General features: G+C 36.1%; 3 protein-coding genes across 3 annotated transcripts; 2 read left to right on the forward strand and 1 right to left on the reverse strand.

Moving 5' to 3' along the window:
- On the reverse strand, positions 1–6,650 carry LOC112555005 (serine/threonine-protein kinase Nek5-like). The gene is made up of 8 exons (XM_025223120.1): positions 6,386–6,650; positions 6,125–6,177; positions 5,754–5,826; positions 5,126–5,279; positions 4,514–4,651; positions 4,001–4,202; positions 3,507–3,668; positions 1–2,361 (listed from the first exon to the last, which is right to left on the reverse strand). The coding sequence occupies exons 1-8, from the start codon at positions 6,507–6,509 to the stop codon at positions 1,579–1,581; spliced, it is 1,689 nt and encodes a 562-aa protein (XP_025078905.1). The 5' UTR covers positions 6,510–6,650; the 3' UTR covers positions 1–1,578.
- A 99-nt stretch (positions 6,651–6,749) lies between these two features.
- Positions 6,750–13,855, forward strand: LOC112555433 (bifunctional D-cysteine desulfhydrase/1-aminocyclopropane-1-carboxylate deaminase, mitochondrial-like). Its single transcript, XM_025223834.1, has 9 exons — positions 6,750–6,946; positions 7,510–7,623; positions 8,229–8,387; positions 8,739–8,875; positions 9,526–9,625; positions 9,786–9,886; positions 11,649–11,812; positions 12,087–12,227; positions 12,873–13,855. The coding sequence occupies exons 1-9, from the start codon at positions 6,860–6,862 to the stop codon at positions 12,989–12,991; spliced, it is 1,122 nt and encodes a 373-aa protein (XP_025079619.1). The 5' UTR covers positions 6,750–6,859; the 3' UTR covers positions 12,992–13,855.
- Positions 13,856–14,307: 452 nt separating this feature from the next.
- Positions 14,308–20,660, forward strand: LOC112555431 (bifunctional D-cysteine desulfhydrase/1-aminocyclopropane-1-carboxylate deaminase, mitochondrial-like). Its single transcript, XM_025223833.1, is given in 10 exon segments — positions 14,308–14,680; positions 15,411–15,524; positions 15,911–16,069; positions 16,737–16,872; positions 17,210–17,214; positions 17,217–17,309; positions 17,526–17,626; positions 18,143–18,306; positions 18,808–18,948; positions 19,200–20,660. Coding segments are annotated over 10 exon segments (1,239 nt in total). The 5' UTR covers positions 14,308–14,467; the 3' UTR covers positions 19,313–20,660.
- The last annotated feature ends 400 nt before the right edge of the window (positions 20,661–21,060 follow it).

Consider the following 21,060-nt stretch of genomic DNA (forward strand, 5'->3'; position numbering starts at 1 on the left):
TATCTCTTTGTTTCTTCTGTCTCAGCCCCTTGTGCCAGCCTCTGTCACGTGTTTATAAAGTCAATGAAGTTGTGGATGAGATCCCACAGATGTGGTAGACATGTTGGGCTTTTTTTCTGTCAGGATGTGACAGTTGATCTGTTTAGCTGTACTTTTGCTATAGTAGTTCCTTAGTGGAGGTGCTGATATGATTCTGGATTACCTTCAGCATAAGTTTGATTAGGCCTATAGGTCTGTAATTTTGGCACTATTTACTGTTTCCTTTCTTTCACAGTGGTATGACAAGTGATTCCATCCATTTCTTGGGCAATGTGTCGCATTCCCAGATTATTTGACATAAAACAGTACAGGTCAGTGTTGAATCTTCCCCACTCTTCTTTAGCAGCTTGGCAGAGACATTGTCAACACCAGCTGATTTCCCTCCCTTCAGATTGCATATGCTTTGGTTGACATCTTTCATTAGGACTGGTAGGCCTGCTGGCTCACTAGTTGTAGCCTGGTTGATTTGGAGGACTTGGGCTTCTGTCCCCAGCTGGAAAGTGTATAAATGATTGCAATATTCAGTCTATCAGTATAGTACATCAGTACTTCTCGTGAGAAGGTGGCTATTGCTGTCTTCAATGTGTTAACCTGTGCCGGGAAGAGTCTGCCTTAGCTGGTAGTTGGCACCCATCCCATTTCATCCTCCATGGTCTGGTATTGGTCCAGTTCTCCTTTATCCCCTTCCGGATTTCACAATTTATTGTTTTTTTATTTGAAAACTGTACATTTTGAGATCGAAAGTAGGTGTTCTTATGTATAGTCTTGGCATGCTTGCATATGCATATGATTTAAATAATCTTTTGCAGCCACATAACATGACGTTGACATGTGTTGACGAGTACATTTTCCTTCTTGTTGGGGGAAGGTATAATTAAAGCATGTGTGATAGCATGAAGAAGGAATGCTTTCAATTGATCTCAAGATTTCAACTGCTAAATATGAAGCTTTTTCATCTGCCTCATGGCCAGTCAACAGTAACTACATTTTATACATGAACTATGCATTTTGCTTATAGCATTTTTTATGTTGTCCAGTGTGGACAATTGTTTATGAAGCTAATGGACATTAAAATGTGTTTTAAAAGGTACCAAAGACTTACTTCTGATGAGGATGAAAAAGGAATTCATTTCTGTTATGTAACCCCCCAAAAACTTCTGTAAAGCTTGTTTAATAGTAGCATTTGTTTTATTTAAACTAGCATAACATAAGATAAAAAATAATGTCAAATTATGTTAACATTGCACAAGAAAGCACGTACTAAATAAAATTATTTAAAATCATAGTAATCAAAAAAAGCAGAACAAGACAATTTTGTCCTCAGCTTAAAAAAATAGAAGTAAACTATAGACATTTAAAAAAAAAGCGTATCACAGCTGCAGGAAAAAAAGTAGCAAAAAATAATTAAAAATATTAACATTTCTTTGTATGTTGTCTGTATGGTGTGTAGCAATGATGTGTTCCTTATACATCATTCTAATTCTTAGGAAATTTAACAAGTCTTGGTCACCTGGTGGGAACAACTGAAATAAAAGATCTTTAGTCATTGTTGTCTAGGAGTATTGCCAGCTGTAAAATCACAGGCAGATAGTTAAGGGTTATCTTTCCTGCACTTTCCTCAAAAGCTGAATAATCAACACCATTTTTGAGTGCCTTTAAAACACCTTTCAAGATTTCTTCACAGTAAGAGGCACCAAGATGATCAAGAAGATACCTGAAAAGCATCTGCTCAGATGCATGCTTGTCATGTCGTCCCTCTTTGACCGATCGATATAAAATCTGCAGTATGCAGTTGGAGGATTCACACATACACTGTTCACCGTATTTTCTTTCCATAGCACCTGCATGTTGAGATATTAATGTATAAGTTGCAGATGGAGTCACCTTACTTTCCTGCCCCTTTTCAGCAGGATGGCATTGCGTTCCTGGTTCAGCAGCCTTTTGAAATTTGCAGACACTGGAATTTGTGACTTGTGAAATGCTTTGGTTGCTACTGCAGTCTTCAGATTCTACGTCTTGCTTCTTAATTACTTGTCTTTCAAGTTTATGTGCAGTCTCTAAATCTTTTGGTCTACATTTCATTTTCTCTTTGGATTTGCAATTCATAAACATTCCCTCACTGTAATTTTGCTTGGGTGCCTGATCCAAAATGTTGTTGGAAGAATCTTCATCTGTTAAAAATGGATCTTTATTATTTTGGACCTTTTCACACATTGCATATTTACAATTTTCACTATTATCTTCAAACTCAGAGTGATGTCTGTGAGAGATGTTTGTTGAGTGCAGCACTGCATTCTCCAGTTTGAAGACAGGAGCAGGCTCCTGCAACAAAACGATGGTACCCTAGTTATTTACAACTCCATTACTTAAGCAACTTTTAAAGTTAAAACTATAATTAAGTTTTTAAAAAATAAAATTTGACTTGTTTGGTTCTCTGTAAATGAAGAATCCCTAAGCAAAATATGAATGGAGAGGAGGCCAGCCATTCAAGAGTAACATCTGTTACAAAACCCTATGAATATGCTCATATGGTATATACTGCTATTTCTGAACCACACTTAGATACAATTTAATTTCCTTACAAGAGAACTTTTTGCACATATCTTGATACCAGGAATTTACACGAAAAACATAGACACGTAATATTTCAAAAGGATATATTCAAATACGAATTCAAAGAACTGCTGACAAGACTGACAATCCACAGGATAATTCCAGGACCATCTTCAACAGCCTTTTAGAACCACTAGGTGGGGATGAAGTGTTGAAAGCAGAAGAGAAATTATATAAGCAGAAATTTACATTAGACAAAGAGATAGAAGCAGAATGTTTAGAGTTAGAATCACACCTTATTTGCTATCATTTATCCTGCTGCAATGCAAACATACAATCAACTCATGAATAGGACATGCACATGAATGCAGATTTTCATACTGTTTGCTCTCATTCTGTAAACTTTTGGGGAACTACAAACGAATATAGACATTTTATGTTCAGACACAACAATTTATCGAAAAGGATTAATAAATATGTTTTATATCTGTATTTGGGGGAATGGGGGTTTATGCCAAGCCAGCAACTTCACAGCAAAAGACTTAAGCTGGCCCTATAAACCAGTGCCACACATAGAGAAAGCATGTCCAAGGTGAGATCTGAACCCAGACAACCAATTGCCCACTGTACTTGGTGACAGGCACTAACCACTGCACCAATGGACTGGCCAAATCAATGCAGATAAGGGACCTAATTAGGTAAAAAAGTTGTTAAAGAGGGCAAGTATTGTATCATCTGTTCATCTGTTTCTCATATATGTAAAGGGTCAAGAGACTGAAGGATTTGAAAGAGATTTACACTAAATACCTTCAATCATTTCATAACATTACTAGTTAGTGTAAATGGTCTATATTTCTTTAAATTAGAAGGGCAACAGGTCTTCAAAACTGGAGAGTGAGTCTAAGATAATGGACCTTTCGCTGCCGTTTGGGTGCCAAAGCAGCCTCTGCAGAATGAGCAGATTTCTTCTGCTGGGTAACACTTGATCTTTTAGGTGTGGCTACTGACAGGCGTCGGAGAACAGCCTTTCTTACTGCGTAAGTTTTTTGCTGTAATGAAAGTACTGGTGTTTCCACCTGAAACAGTCCATTCACCTTCAGTTAGTTAAGATCATATCATGGAACATTATATTGAAAACTTAACAAATCATCGTAGGGATGCACACATTTATCAAACACATTTATATACTTTTGCAACAATACATTGTCCATGTCATAAAAGGAATCAAGAGAGTTTTTATGTACTGTTCATAGTCTTCATAGGAGAAATATACTTCAAACTGCAAAGGATTTATGTTGGAGAAGTGATTGTTCAGATGTTAATCCAAATGACATAAGTTTGTGTGCTATGAAAGAGAACTGAACCACTTTAAGTTGTGGTTTCCCAGATGAACCTGTTTCAAACCTACACAATTGCCTGGCGATTCTGACTGCTTAGCTAAACTTCTTAACCTCTGCTGAATCTCCCTGTGTCGTGCACACTTCCTGTAGCTTGTTTCGACATAACTCTGCAGAGCAGGAACGTTTAATATTTGCACAGCCGAGGGTCTCTGATATGGGTCACTGTTCAATAAAACAGTGACAAGGTCCTCAAGAATAGCACCATTGTGACTGGAAAACAGGAAACAAAGAATGCATTGTTTTCAAGGTCTTCATATTCAACACTTATCATATTGAGAGGTTGGAGATTCAGATGAATATGTTAAGTGTTTAAGTTAGACAGTTCCCTCCAGCCACCATCTTCACCTGTGTAAAACACGACAGTTACAAGACCTCTTTTTTTCTCTCTCCATTCTCACCAAAAAAAGTCAAATCAAAGCAAAGCAAATTCCCTTGGAATGTAATCAAAACTGTCACACAGATGCAACCACTTGAGGTCAATAAATTCAAATAAGTAAACCATGCATAACTAAGCTCATTACCTTGGTATAGGCTCATAATTTCCATCCAAAATCTTAAGGACAAGAAGTGGCAAGTTCTGTGCTTGAAAAGGCACATGAAGAGAGCACAGCTCATAGAGAACACAGCCAGCAGACCACATGTCACTCTTAAAGTTGTAGCTGTGTACTGGTCAAGGTTTTGTTTCATCTTTGGAAAGTTAAATGTATTTTTATGTCTTGTTGTTTTGAAATTACATATCTGAAATCCATATTATTTCAGAAAATACACAAAATGTCACAGGTCAACACCAGTGGCTGCTATCCAAACTAGCCATCACATGGTAGATATTCAAGCCAACCTGAAGGCATTTATCTGATGCAAACAATGCATGATACTACTGGCATGGATAATGGTCAAGATGTGGAAAAACATAACACACCAACCACCTATAAGCAGAACATTTTAAAAAACTGCAAAATATCTACCACTTCACATTGTATCTTGAGATGGTGGCTTCAGTGCAGTGTTCATACAGAATCATTTATCAATTTTGAGAAACAGAAGGGGGCACCACTAAAAAGCATGAACTTACACTATTTGGTCAGCACACAAACAATGTTCCACATAAAGCAAGTATTTCAGCAGAAGGATACGGTTGCCTTTGGCAGACCTCAGGGCTAAGATAGTAAGGTGTGCCAATGGCTGTAAAAGCATGATCTGAACTATCTTGAAGAATCTTGGCAATACCGAAATCACCAAGTTTTACAATGCCATCTGCAGTCAAAAATAAGTTCTGTGGCTTCAGATCTAGAGGACAAAATAAAACATTCCTTGTAAATAAAACGTTCCTTTGGTTTATCAGTGTCCAATTATAAAAAACACAGTTACAACTTGATGAAAGTTCTTTCTAAAACTGAACTGTGAATGTTCGTCTGTTAGTAAGTTTACACTTTCAGTTTATGCTTAGATGCACAAATATTAAGTGTCAAAGTTTCCTACTCTACAGCTGTTACCAGGGCTGTGCTTAGGGGCAGGCAGACCCAACCCTTGTGACAGTTGTCAGGAGACCTGCGCTTTTGATTAATATGGTAATAGGCTCCAAATGGTGAGGGCTTCGCACATGCCCTATGCCTTGCCCCGCAGGAGCTAAGAACGGGCTTGGCTGTTACAATGGTATAATTTTTATTAATGTGGAAGTATTTGCATCAGTCCATAACATAAAATCAAAGCTGTCAAACATAATGAGAGTGAAATGTGAATGAGAAAAGATTTATTACTTGCCTCTGTGTAAAATATTCTGAGCATGCAGGTACTTGAGTGCAAAGCAGATCTGTATAAACCAGTCCAGAATGATCTAACAAAAAAAAAATCCTTTAAAAATCAGTGTACAATCTTTTTTTGAGTAGAGTGTAAATTACTATTTCTCCGAATATGAATGGATAATCTGCTTTCACTCTCAAGATGCAAGTTAAATATGAACAGGATCAATTAATTTGTATACACATTTATACATTGCTACTCTATATGTGAGTCATTTTTTAATATAAAACATTTTGATGGTCATACCATCTACGCTATCTGCTTTGTCGACAATGTCGACTCCTCTTATACGTTTCAATTTCTAGAACAGTTAGTGTGTAACCGTATATTACCTCAACGTCAAAATGAATTCCCCTTTGATCTAAAATTTTCCTCTGCATATCTCCTGCAAAGAAAAAGGGACAGAAGTCCAAAGTAAATGGTGAACTTCCAAAACAACATATAGTACTCTTGTCAATATTTCCGCCACACAACACGTAAGCGCGTGTAAATTTCTTACATTTTCGATAAACAATGCTACAGTTTTCATATATACAAAAGGAACATAAAATACAATATATTTATAGATAGGAAACTTAGCTCTTTCAGCATACCTCCATCTGCATATTCCATGTCAATCTGAAGACAACCATTATTGACATTCGCTTCGAAATAAGCAACGATGTTCACGTGCCGACACCGAGCCAGAACTTTCACTTCGACCAACGCTTGATCCATCTCTTTTTGTCCCAGTACATCCAGTCGAATTTCTTTTATGAACTGATTTTTTGCTTCTCTTATTAGAAAACACTAGCCAAGCTTTACCATAAGACCCTGAACCCAAAAGTGCTATCTTTTCATATGTTCCCGCCATCTCGTCCTCTCCAAAAAAGCAGACGAAAATGGTAGACAAGGGAAGCTACTCTCGTAAGTAAAGTATGGTAATTTCATAGTGCGCATTTTTATTGGTCGAAATCGCCCACGTGGTATTATGTAGTCTGCTTCAGCGAGTTCTGTTTACATCACGGACAGTCTACAGATTCATGGTTTAAATCCTCCACACTTTACACTCAACGTGGTGTCGGACGATGTCTTCAGCAGAAGCGCTCACGATCCCGTATGAGCCACCTAGCTGGACGAAGAGACTAACATGTGTGCCCAAACGAAAGATTGAGGTGCAGTATAATAATGATAAGAAAACTGAAAATGAAAATGATCTAAATTGATAATACCAATACGACTAATACATCATAAACAAAAATCGTTATTTGACAAAAAAGTGGGGACGACTTTGTCAGTTTCAGTAAGTTGGCGAATCTTGATTGTATAGAGTAAAATAAAATTAATTCGTACCATCATAACTTAATTGGTGGCAATCAACATTCTATGTGGGTTTCTTAATGCAGTGTTTTTTGCCCTATTGGATATAGGAGTTTAGATATGCATATATCTCATGAAAGTTAAATATAAAGGCATTATCATTATTATTAGAAAAGGCCTTTAAGACATTATTTTTCCAGAATGTTGAAAACTTTTCATGGGCTTCTTGTACCACAGTTTGTAAAAGCAAACAGACATATGCACACAGACGACAAGTCACATCATACTTAGTGTTATTTAAGTGATCTAGTGTTGTTGCCATCCCAGAGGGGTTTTAAATTTATGATTGTCATAAAAAAAATTCTGGAAACCTTATGCCTCTAAGTGTTTGTGTGTGTGTGTGTGGAGACACTTACAGTTAGCACATCCCAACACACCGATTCACAAATGGACTTTACCTAGAGTACCTGAAGGATTTTCTGTTTTCATTAAACGAGATGACATGACAGGCAGTACTCTGTCTGGAAATAAGGTAAATGCAATTTTTTAAAATGTTGGCATACTTACAGATAAATGATCGTTTAAGGTGATCAGTTTTGCTTAAGCTGTATCTTGGCAAGAGTACTGCAAGGAAAAATAGGCAATTATGTTACGGAACAAAACTGTGCATTGACATCCTGATAAATGTAAAAGCTCACCTCTGATTTCATATGCAATGTTTATAAATCGACTTGCCACCATTAGATGAGTCTCTAGTTGCACAGAGCAGTTTCATAGTAAAGGTTCAGAAAGTCGATTAAGGTCAACTTTATGCCATCAGACTTGTACACTTCAAACCTTTATAACTCACTCAATTTTAGGACTAGAACAACTTTCATATCCAAAATTAAAAAGCTCAAAGCTGTACTTTTTGAAAAATATACAATTTGCAAAATCTCAAATTTTTCACTCATTCTGTGGTGGCAGGTCACAAATATCTACACATATATAGAAACAAATATCTGTTTTCATCACAATAACTATCACTATAGTCACAAACTTTACAAATATCAATAGCAACAGTAATATGTTCTACATGTTGGTAATATGTGTGGAAGTATTTTATATTACTCTTGAATAATATCCTGTCCACTTGAGGTGAGAAAACTGGAGTTCCTGCTGGCAGATGCCATTGACAAGGGCTGCAGTCACCTGATTACCTGCGGCTCAGTTCAGTCCAATCACTGCCGAGCTGTAGCAGTTGCTGCACGGCAGGTTGGCTTGACTCCACATCTCTTCTTGCGTTCGGATGCTGAGGTATGGGTCCATTGCTAGAATAGTCAGGCCATCTTATCTCTTGCTTCACATTCAGTTAATTACAAAGAGAATTTTAATTAAGACTGTTAACCCAAGGATTTTACTGCATATAGTTGTGACTTTCCTTGCATTAAAAGGCAGTTTGTGATAACTTACGGCAGAAAAACACTATTTGCAGCTGACTGTTAATAAATTAAAGATACATTCTTATCAATGTAATATTGTATGTCATCAATCATTTTTCTATATGATCTATATTCTTATCTGATGCTTAAAGTTTGGCATACATTTTTTTCTTTATTTGGTTTTGGTATGTGTATCAATTTATGGTTTTCCTGATGTGTATTTCAGGATGTATTTGATGTTGGATGTGAGGGCAATATTCTTTTGGATCGCCTTTGTGGGGCACATATTTATCTTGTCCCAAAGATCTGTCCGTACTACACACATCTAAAACCCAGAATGGAACGGCTTGCTCAAGAAATACTGTATGTAAAAGCAAAAGCGACATTTGTTTTTGTGTGTTAGTCATGTGTAGTTCTTTCAGTGTTCATTCAGTACATGGTTCTATTACAATACTGCCTGTTTACACATATGTACACACATATGTGCATTCATATATGTCCTTATTCATTTTTGCTGAATGGTTTTTCTATATTTGTTGGTAGCGATGTTTTACAGTAAAATAAATAGCCTTCAGGATTATATATGAAGCTGTTCATGTGATCTAGTAAAATTGGAAACTGCATTTATCAAGTAGATGAGGAATTAAAAGGAAGTTTACTCATGAAAATTTGTCAAAAATGTAAGCAAAATTGAGCAACTCTTGAGACAGAAGACAAGGCAATGTCTATAAATGAAGCAGGCTACTAGAATAGTGATCTTTATTGGTATAATTTATCTTCTTATCACTGCTGCATCTCATTTGGAGTAGATGGAGATAATGGCAGCTTAGGCAAGTGTGACTTTTTATATTATTTACTATTATATTTTATTTATATGTGTGTATTATGTATGTAATATTATTTGTTGTTCTAGTTCTGAAATAAGTGACACTTCAAAATTTTTTTTTAATTTTAAGTTCTTCTCAGTCTTCAATCTTATCAATTGGACTTATCAGTTGTTGTTTTCCTTGCAGTTCCAGAAGAGGAGAAAAATCCTACTTATTCCCAGTTGGTGGTTCAAACAAAATTGGTTTGTTTGGCTACATCAATGTGTTTGAGGAACTAAGACAGCAGGTGTGTTAAAGTCAATGGCATTTCTCACAAACAGTATCTTTTGGCAAATGCTTGGAGAGGGGGGGGATTTATTTTGTTCTGATTTATAGTGGAGGTAACAGTTTAAAGCTGAGGCAACATCCCTTACAGTTTTGTAATTTGTAATGATGGCATGTTTCAGAATGTTATGGAAAACTTTGATGACATGGTCTTTGCTTGTGGCAGTGGAGGAACGGCATCAGGGTTGTCTGTAAGCAATTATCTCCTGGGGTCCAAAATAAGGTATACATGTACTAGATGAACAGAAAGTTTATATACTATTAAAGGTTTATTGGTTAAATGTACATATATGTCTACCTTTGTGTGCAGATTCATAACTGTCTCTGAATATGTTGATTTGCCTTACTTTCTGGCCAAGGTAAATAAAAACAAAAGCTCTAAAACCATTATGTCCCCATTCTGACACAGTAAAAATACGATGACAGCAGCAAGATCAGGTCTACGGCAGTTTACCACTACATTTCTTTCATAGATAAAGATAACTGTGGGTGGTAAATCTCATGAAAGATTTAGTCAAAATTTTTAATGGTGTTTTTAAATCTTCGTGTGCAGTGTAGGTTGGGACATATTTGGAAGTTCTGAAGCATCTTCTTTTTGAAACTAAAGGTCTATAATAAGTGTGAAAGGGTAATCTATGTTTTTTTCAAAGAATATCCTCTCAGCTCACTTAGCAGTTCAAATTTCATCTGAATTATGAAAATTGTGATATAATCTGTCTTACAGCTACTTACCATGGCCTTTTCATGCTGTATATAGGCTGTTGTGCTACTGATTATTCACTTTGACATTTTCCTCCATTTCATTATATTGGACTGCTTTAACAAGTTTTTTGTGTATGTTGCTTTTGACTTGCACCTGTTGAATCCCAAGTTGTAGTTCCTTAGCAAGCATGTGCTATGTTTTTTGCTTTTTCTTTTTTTTCCTTAAAATGTTCATAATTGACATGTACCCATGCCTGTTCTTTTCATTAGCATGCTGGATAAATTCAAGCATGTAGCTTCAAAACATTAGTCAATTTGTGTCTGCTGCAATCACCTTATTTTATTAATTTCAGACTATTGGAACCAAGCTACCTTCGCCATGCAAGTTTGAGTTGTGCATTCTATTGTTTGGTAATCAAAAGCTCTGCAGTGCATCTAAGCAACTAATTTTTTCTTTTGGCAACATATTCTTAATTTCTTTGCAGTGATGCTTGGATATCTTAAGTATACTTTTTTGATGTCATTTCTTTTAACATCTGTAAAAGCTTTTCAAATTTTGAAGATGTTTCGGCTGGTTAGTTTTAACTGTAATTTAGCAATGGTGACTTGACACCATGTGCTGTCCTGAAGCCATACAAGATGTATCTTTCAAATACAGGAAGATATCCATGCTTATTTGAAGTAAAATAAGCATGCTGTGTGTTGCTATAGACTGGATTTTTTTTCATTCAACAGAAAATTATGGAAATAGCTTGTACAAGAAATAACTTTGTTGTACAATCTTTCTTGCCTTAATTATTTTTGGCTACTTAACTTCACTTTATAACACGTTATTTTTTACTCATTAGTTTATTTACATTAAAAATTTTGGTATTTATATTTTTTATTACAAAATTTATTGATTTTGAGAATCATAAAATTTATTTAAAAATTTTTGTAGCTTTTATTTGCATGTATGTTGATGAGGGTAGAGGACGGGAATTTTGATTGCTGGTTATAATTTAAGAGCATTAAGTAAAAGATGTTGACTTTTATGCTTTTGACATAACAGAGTGTTTCATTTCTTGTGGAAAGCAATGCATTTGATAAACTTTTTTAAAAATAGTTTTTATTCTGTTTGATAATTTACCTCAGTGGCCTTCTGGTATGTTGAAGAAAAATATAAAAAAACTTATTTTAACTGTTGGTAAATTACTGCTATCAGGTCAACTTTTAACAGATTTTTCCCATAGATATAAATATTTTATATGTGAAATTGTTTGTTTAAATCATGTTGATGCCAGATTACATGGCATTGTGGTGAGCAACAGTGAGAAGCATTTTTATCACCACTGTGACAAGACATTGCAGAAAGTTGGTCTGACTGATGTTTCTTCAAAGGACCTGGTCAACATTGTAGATGGTTATAAAGGAAAGGGTTATGGTCAGTCTACAGAAGAAGAGCTTGGTATGGCTTTCATTTCAACTGTCTTCATTCGCTTGAATATGAAAGTGAGAGGGTGGTTGTGGGCAGCTGTTGATACATCTGCTATTTATATCTATTTTATTTTTAATGTGATTACAAGTTCTTTCCTCTCTCCCTTTTTAGTTCCTACCTTTCAAAATCAAACACCTTATTAGCCTAATTATAAAATTTCTAAAATTTGTTTTGAAGTTAAACTTAAAAATTGGTGACAAAGTGCTTTCAGTACAGTTACATTACCATTACTGGTTTGCTACAGATTTCATCTGTCAGGTGGCAACATCTACAGGTGTATTGCTAGACCCCTCCTATACTGGCAAAGCTGCTCTTGGAATGGTAAAAGAGATGCAAAAAAATCCATCAAGATTCAAGGGCAAAGAAATCCTTTTCTTGCACACAGGTGTGTTACTGTTCAAGTAAATGGAGCTCGTTTGAGTGTGGGCCATTTATTTGTATTTGTTACATCCCACACAGTTAAGAAACTAATCTAAAAACTGATGTTTAAAATATTGTTGAAATACAAATATTTATTTTTCTTTATTTGTTGGAGGGGATCAGATAGCCTAGTGGCTAGAACAACAATGTCTTAACCCTAAGGTGCACAGACACACCCATTGGTTTAATACCATGTTGGTGTTATTGTTCATCTATGTTACACTTGGAGGACAGCCCTTGAGATGAAACTGGCAGCCATCTGTACAGATACCATGTGGTGCAGCATCTTTCTCCCCTCTCCCTCTCCTAATTGACCCAGATGTGTAGTGAGAACCTGACCTTGTAGAGGGTTGGGGAAGTTAAGACCGAAAGGGAGAGAGCTTTAACACCTTACCATGGCTGTCAAATTAAGGACTCCCTTTATTAGGGATTCTATTAGTATAAGGGCATTTTTCATCTAGTGGGCAAGCAAGTTATTATTAAGTAAACCCAATATTATTACCTATATTTTTCTCTGCTTTTCTTATCCCTTTTTACTAAACATTGAGTTCTTCTATAAAAACATGCTTTTGAATCACACATAACTCACCTACTTCATGTCTTACTGCAGGGGGAGTTTATGGACTTTTTGATGGAAGGATGTCAACAGTATTGCAGAAGAAAGAGGACAGCCAACCATCCATTAAAATGTGGCCAGATGTGGAGGGACCTTGTCCTGTTGATGTCTGATAGTGGAGCTTTATGTAGCTTGACAGCTTAATTTGTCAATCATTGTACAAGCTATCACAGCTGTAATTTTGGATGTTCATGTGCAGTAGAAGAGTAGCTTTGAAAAAATATGGGGTGGTTTTTTTTAATATATCAGTCAACATTTATCTTATTTTTTAATGTGCTATAAGTGTGTGATCATCTCCAAAGAACAATGAGCAAGAATATCTTTCCATGAGCATGTTTTTGAACTCGGTTATCAATTTTGTTTTCCCTTCATGTGACCACATAAAAGCATAAGATTTAATTATCCACAAACATTAGGGAAATATTAAATTATACTCTTGAGTGCATGTCACATATATATGAAAATATGAAACTGTGATAGTTGCATTTGCATTTATTCTAAAAAGTGATATTTTTTATTAAATGTGTCTATTTGAGAATACTTTGCAGCTATGACTGCTTCGTGAAATGAACAATTGTAATAAGGATCATATAAATATAGTTTAGATTTGAGAACTTTTTGATATTTAGAAATTTGTATGTGTTTATTGCCTTTACATTATAACTTTTTTTGCATGTTTAGCATCTTTTTACTTAAGGTTCATTAAGTGCATTTAGAAGCAGTAGGTATTGACTAGTAAAATAGATACACCTTTTGAAGGCACTTATTGTGCATGATAACAACTTTTTTGAAAATTTACTGGGACAAAAGAATATTTATTGTGAAGTCACACTTTTGACATTACCTAAAGGACCCAGTAGACCAGAGACATGGATAGTGCTATGCTTTGCTGTCTTCGTAAACCACTAGATAAGATTTATTGCTTCTTTTCCAATTATAGTGCCAATATGTGCTCTGCAATAAATAAGTCAAAACTGTGAACTCTCTGTTCACTCTGTGAATGCATGCCATAATGGAAACTTCAAGCAAGGACGACCACAAATCCTAAACGTTTGATGCTTCAACCATCCAAGAGAAATGTACAAATGATGGTGAAAGAGGAGAACTATCCTCCAGTTTTGCTTCTTGTGAAGTCGACTTAGTTGCAAATGAAACTTTATTTGTGTAAGGGTCAAGGGGGGTGCGGGTATAAATATCTAACACAAAAATACTTTGGACCTTTCAACGTAAAATTACTTTATTATGAGAACAAGTTAAATAGTGCAGGATTTATACTATTATAATGCAAAGTCATTCATTACGCACTACCTTTAACCACAATCCCTGAAGTACAGCTGCACCCGTTGCAAGAGCTAAAGGGACATCATTCACAATTTGGAGATTAAAGAAATCTAAGGACATTAAGACGAAAAGAAAAGAAATAAAAAGCAACGCTGCTCCAACCCAGTACAATTTAGAGGACTCTGCTTTCAAATAGAACTGAATACACAAATTATGAATGAGTTCAAATGCATTTAATTTGAAGTGTAGCTGCGGGCATCAGCTTCTGGATTGTGGCCCTTGCGAGTTGATACGCACCTGTGACTGAAATGTTTTTTATACAAGTCATCGAAGGTCGCACGAACAGACTCAGTCGCTGTGTTGTGTGGTTAACGTGTAATAAAAGTAGGAACTCAGCGTGCTTTTCTACACAAACAGAAATTGAAACGAATAAAACTGCCTCAACTGGCATAGCTACAGTTCGATATGATCCACCGGACTGGGCAAATAATCTCGCAGGTGTACCAAAACGAAAGATCCAGGTACAGCAAGGAATAAAAAAAAATGTGCAAAATTGTTGTATTATCATTAGAGTGCACAGAAATAAACAATATTATGCCACCATCTCATATCTTACCGCTGTATGTGTGAGTGTGTGCAATGTCATATATCTTTCAGTTGTACACAAAATAACAGAGAAGCACTTAAAAATATGTCTTACTAAATGCTTATTTTAACATTACAGTGTTATACAAACTTTTTTAAACAATGTTAATAATGTACAAACGCAGAGTGGATGAAATTATGCCTGTTTAATATCAATTGCTTTATTTTACACCATAAGCAAATTTGTGATAGTGTTTCCCCTCTCAGTTGTATTCCATAATCATGACCTGGTGATGGGAAGTGTAATTGGCTGGCCACATGCTGATCGAGTCTTCTGTGCTATATAAACATCATTGTTATTATTATTGTGTAATTAGTATTATGTAGTAACTTTGGTTTTTGTAGAAATACATTTGATAGGATGGAAGAAGTGTTTTAGTGTAATGTATTTTTTAATTGCTTTGCAAATTGGAATGTATAAATGGACTGATCAGGTCATAGAGACTTGATGGAAAGAATTGTTTGAGTGTAATTTTTTTCTTGTAAATGTCATTGGGGGAGGGATGTGTATAAGCCTTCGCTCATTATTATTGTTATTATTTATTGAACTAAACAGTATTTTTAAAAATAATAACAAATCTGTTTGTTGTTCCTTTTTGTTTCTAGCTGGCACATCCCAACACTCCTATCCACAGATGGGCACTACCTGGCCTACCTGAAGGATTTTCTGTTTTCATAAAACGAGATGACATGACAGGCAGTACCTTGTCTGGAAACAAGGTAAATTTCATGGGGATATAATAGGGTAAATATAAGATAAATTTCATGGTGGACATGTCTAGAACATTTTTAGAAACTCATTAATGATAGCTGTTGACATTTTTTCACACACATGGTTGTGTATATATATATACACACACAAATATTAATTTTGACAAGTTGCATGTGACTGGCATATTTCTTATAGTATCACAGCATCAGTTGATGCCATCATCTTATTCTATTCTACATTATCATTATACATTAGTCATCGTTTTTAGCCACAATATTATCACTGGCATCATCCAATCATCTTTGCTTTTGATTATATTTCTATGCCTCCACGTACGTTTCTGCGACACAAATCAATTTTTTGTGTTCTTAACTCTTATTTTTTTTCACTGAAGGTGAGAAAACTGGAGTTCTTGCTGGCAGATGCCCTTGACAAGGGTTGCAGCCATGTGATTACCTGTGGCTCAGTTCAGTCCAATCACTGCAGGGCTGTGGCAGTTGCTGCTAGACAAATTGGCTTGACTCCACATCTCTTCCTCCGCTCAGCTGCCGAGGTATGATCAAGACTGGTTAGAAGAAATGTGCTGTTTGATGACAAGAAACTTGGATTTTAATATTCATGGGAGCTGAAACATAATTAGTTTTGGTAAGGCAGTGAATTAAACTTTATCAATTATTTGACAGGAAAAAGTCATTTTTATTAGGCCTTTATCATAAATTTTATTTTTTTAAAATTTAAAACAAGTAAAACGGTGTAGTGCAAACATCACCACATCAGCTGTAAGCATGGTCCATGTTTATACACGTCTGTTCCTGCTTCAATAGTTATTGGTAAATTTTAATGTATAAGGAAGTAATCCCCAGCTGCAGGCTTACTGATTCACTGATAGCCCTTTTTGAAAGGGCTCATTATTTGCTGCTAACCAAATGCTCTATTTAGTCCCTTTTACTCAAGAACTGCTAACCATTCTAGGGAATGAACTGCAGTATGGAATTAATTCTCTGTAAAAATACCTTGAAATATATTTCTGATGTCACGACTGAATTGTTTGGTCTGGATGGGATGTGCCCACACACAGTGTAAAGAATCTAGTGCCTTAGAGTGTACAACTTTAGCCTCACAATAATTGTCATTAATTTTGCCATCTTGTGAGCTTTTCTGCATCTTGGCCTCTGTGAGCTTTTATTTCCTTTCATTGTCACAGGAACATTTCTTTCCAGGATGTATGTAGCTTAGGATGTGAAGGTAATGTCCTTGTGGATCGAATGAGTGCTGCAGATATTTATCTTATCCCTAAGATGTCTCCCTACCTCACACATCAAAAACCCAGAATGGAAAAGCTGGCTGAAGAATCAAGTTAGTATGTCTAAAACACACACATCCACACAACTAAAGAAGTTCACTGCTGCTTTGTTAAGTTTGATGTGAGTTACAAATGCAATAGCTTGAGAATTTCTTTTAGGAAAATAGCAAGCAAATTTCTTTTGGTAGTGTTCAAGAATAGTATTAGTAAGCTATATATAGCTATAGACAGTATTTCAGAGCTGTTTTCATGTAGTTATTGATACAATATCTATAAATATCTATGAAGATCATCAGAGGTTATTTATGCTGCATTGCAATGTTTTATCAAAATTTCTCTATTGGCTGATGAGTTCAAATCTAAATTTTAGTGATTGGCATCTTTTTTCAGAAGCTCCAGAGGAGAAAATTCATATCTGATCCCTGTTGGTGGGTCTGATCATGTTGGGCTTTTTGGCTACATAAATGTTGTTGATGAACTGCAGAAGCAGGCATGTATATATTCATAAGTTGTGCTTGGTTGAGGGCATGTACTTGAGAAATATATATATGTGTGTGTTTTGAGAGAGAGTGTGGCAGAGAGTTCAACTTCTCTATGGCAAATTTCTAACAAACATTCCAAAAGTATTAAAATATTTTAATATATAGATTAATAATGATAAAACTGTATATTTAAAGAAATGATGCATGATTGTGGGTTGTTACAGAATGTCATGGAAGATTTTGATGATGTGGTCTTTGCCTGTGGCAGTGGAGGAACAGCATCAGGGTTGTCAATAGGCAACTATCTCTCTGGTTCTAACCTTAAGTAAGAAAGCTAAGCCTTCGTCATTGTTTCATTACCTTTAAATTTTGTTTAATTCTGTTTTTAGATCACTGCCTGCATGCTTGTGTGTATTAATGTCCATCTATCTGAGCATTACAGGACATTAAAAAAGAAGTGCAATTTACCTTCTGCATCACAGATCCATGATTTCGTGCAAAACAAACTGACCTATCATTAGAAAACATGTTATTAAAATAAATTTGTCAGCTTATGAAGACTGTTAACCATAATATGATTCAACTGTAAAACAGTGTTTCTTTTAGATACAGTATAAACATGGGAATGATTGGTTTTGAACCCTTCCAAGCAATATTCAATTTTGAGCTGATAGCCAAAAAATTTCCGATCTTTGTAAAACAAACATTAACCTCTTCACTCTTCCCTTACAGTTTGCACCAGCGAATGCTCTATAGCTAAATTGTATTGATACACCCATATTGAATGAGTTACAAAGAAAAAGAACTAAAACGTTGAAATATTTGTGGGATATGTCAAAAGGGTGCATGGCGTTGCAGTCAGCGATAATGCTAAATACTTCCATGAACACTGCAATGAGATGATGCAGGAAATTGGATTGAAGAATCTTTCTTCAGAAGATTTGCTTGACATAATAGAGGGTCACAAGGGACTGGGATATGGTGTCTCAAGTGAAGAGGAGCTTAGTAAGTAGTCTGTGTTATTTATTTAGAGCTTTTATTCATGCGTTCAGAGGGTCACTGATCTGTAGCATGTTTAAATAGGCACATTTTTCAGGACAGGAAAGAGGTGATTTCTGACAAATATTGAATTACATTTACTGGCAAAGTATTCAACCTTTCATTCTTGCTCACCTGTTTAAAAGATCTGTATGTTTAGAGAAATGACAGTTAGCATTTACATAAGCAGCCGATGCAGATGCATATTTTTACTTTTTATTTTCCTGTAAGCAGATGGCATAAGAGATGAACACTGTGACCATCACAAACAGCATCACCACTGCCTTTTATTGCGGATGTTTTTTACTTTTTTAACTGTATGCTTTAATCAGCTTTCACAAGAGTGACACTATTCTTTATTGTCTACTTTATTTAATATTTTTGCTTGTAGTGCTTTCCTGGAGACAAGTTTAAAAAGATATAGTAAAGATTTTCCTTTTAATTGGCACATTTTTATTCCTACGGCAGATTTTATCTCACAAGTGGCAGGATCTACAGGCATATTTCTGGATCCTACATATACTGGTAAAGCTGCTCTTGGAATGGTTAAGGAGATAAAGAGAAACCCATCAAGGTTTAAAGGCAACCGGATCCTTTTCTTGCATACAGGTTTGTCGAAGGACATTCTGTCATGTATTATGGATATGATAAAAATCCTGGCGATTGTGATAATCATTAATAAATGTTTTATCGTGACCATCTCAGTTTTAGGGTTTATTGTAGAAGCATATTTTTGTCGAACTTGGGGTGTACTTTTATTTTTAGTCATTATATTTCTGTTTAGTTTTGATTACTGTGTAAAATGAGAAACATATTTTCAACTTTTCAGTCAGGGTTAGATGTTTTAATTTTGATTACAGGAGGAGTGTTTGAACTTTTTGATGGAAGGATGTCAGCAGTATTGCAGAAAAAAGAGGAGAGACAGGTGACCATTAGAATGTGGCCAGATGTGAATGGACCTTATCCTCATTGAAGCTCATCAAATGGAATATCTTTGTTTAATCTGTATTCAGTGAACTGTTCTGCTGGAGCTCTTTAAATAGAAGGAAACTTTCCAAGCTTCAATTCATAACATAGTTCAGCTTGGTTAGTGTGAAATTTGTAGTATATGAGTTTAAAAAAAAAAGGGGGATGTTAATCAGTAACCATACAGTAATCAGTAATCAGATGGTCATAGACGCTCAACATGAGGGCGACTTGCCGCAGGTCGCTTAAAGCATTTTAGTTTCTTGTAACTATTTTCTCATATCAATTGCTTACTCAGCTTAGTGCATAGTATTTTGGGGGTTCACTTCTACGATGGTGTACATGTAAAGGTCACGGAATGTAATTGTACTGCTTTTGTATATTTTCCTGGACTTCGGGTGCAACTGGCTAACAATTAGATGGCGCGCCTCCATTATATGGTACAGTCGTGGGTACCTTCTCGCACTTTTTCCGTCTTCGGGTAACACTCCACCTTGACATTTCCAACTTTCCAACTGATATCTTACCTCGAGATGGCTGTCCATTCGAAGAAGAAGAAGCGAAGGCGTAAATCTCCACCTCCACTTTCTATTCTGCTTTTTAACGTTCAGTCCATCCGGAACAAAGTCGATGAGCTCGAGGCGCATCTCAGATGCCTGCTGGGAGATCAAAGAAATGTGTACTTGCTTTCACCGAGACTTGGCTGAGGGAGTCCGAAGTGAGAATGATTTATATGTCAGCGGGTTTGGCCATCCCATTCGTATGGACACCAATCCTACTATCACCAACTAATCCACGGCGGAGGTGCGTGTTTTTATATAAATGAACGGTACTGCAACACCGTTTTGATCAGGGAACGACTGTGCACCACTGATCTTGAACTGCTGTCCATTCGATCCGCATCTTGACCCGCTGCAGTTTGCCTACAGAGCTGGAAAAGGTGTCGGTGATGCTAAGCTGTTTATACTAATTACTCTGTACAAACATCTGGAGAAACCCAGAGCTCGTGCCAGGTTTCTCTTCGTAAATTTTTCTTCTGCTTTTAATTTCTTACACTTTAATTTTTAAAAAAGTGCTATGTACATGTATAGTTCTCTGACCTCAGTCCAACCATATCTGAAATGGAAATGGCGACGCCCAAGTAATTGAAGGACTTCGCCTCCTTCAGTTGTAGTGCGTTTTTTTCGATCTTTGCCGTGCTACATCCGACGATGTTTGTTATGACCTTGCTCTTCTCCGCATTCTTACACCCCACCTCGTTCTCACAAACCTTTTAAGGTATGACTGTATTATACATGCCAGCAAGACGGGACCGGTCATGACTCCTGCCATTTTGTCTGCACGTGAAAAAAAAATTCAGGCTCTTCCAGGGGAAAATGGCTTCCTTCCTGGAAACAACGACCCAGGTTAAACTGTTGGCCGACGTAAATAGCTGCCATTATCGTTGAGAGAAATTTGCTCTCTCTTGCATGTGTTGTTGGTGTAATGATTTCAGTGCGCATGTCAAGCTGTTGTAGCACGACACAGACGTAACTCTAGTTACGGAAAACACCGTTTTGTTGTGTGGTATTTTTTTTTTTTTTGGTGTGGTTGGTATGGTGTGTGTGTGTGGAGGGGGAGGGTTGATGACAGTGAGGAGTGATATCAGATACCACTCACTGAAGAAATTAAAAATTAAAACAATGGCCTAGTCTGTATTATTTTTCATCTTTACTATATTGCTTTATTGTGTGAAGTTCATCTGATCTGTACTTT

The sequence above is a fragment of the Pomacea canaliculata genome, linkage group LG14 (genome assembly GCF_003073045.1).
Source record: "Pomacea canaliculata isolate SZHN2017 linkage group LG14, ASM307304v1, whole genome shotgun sequence".
Lineage (NCBI taxonomy): Eukaryota > Metazoa > Mollusca > Gastropoda > Architaenioglossa > Ampullariidae > Pomacea > Pomacea canaliculata.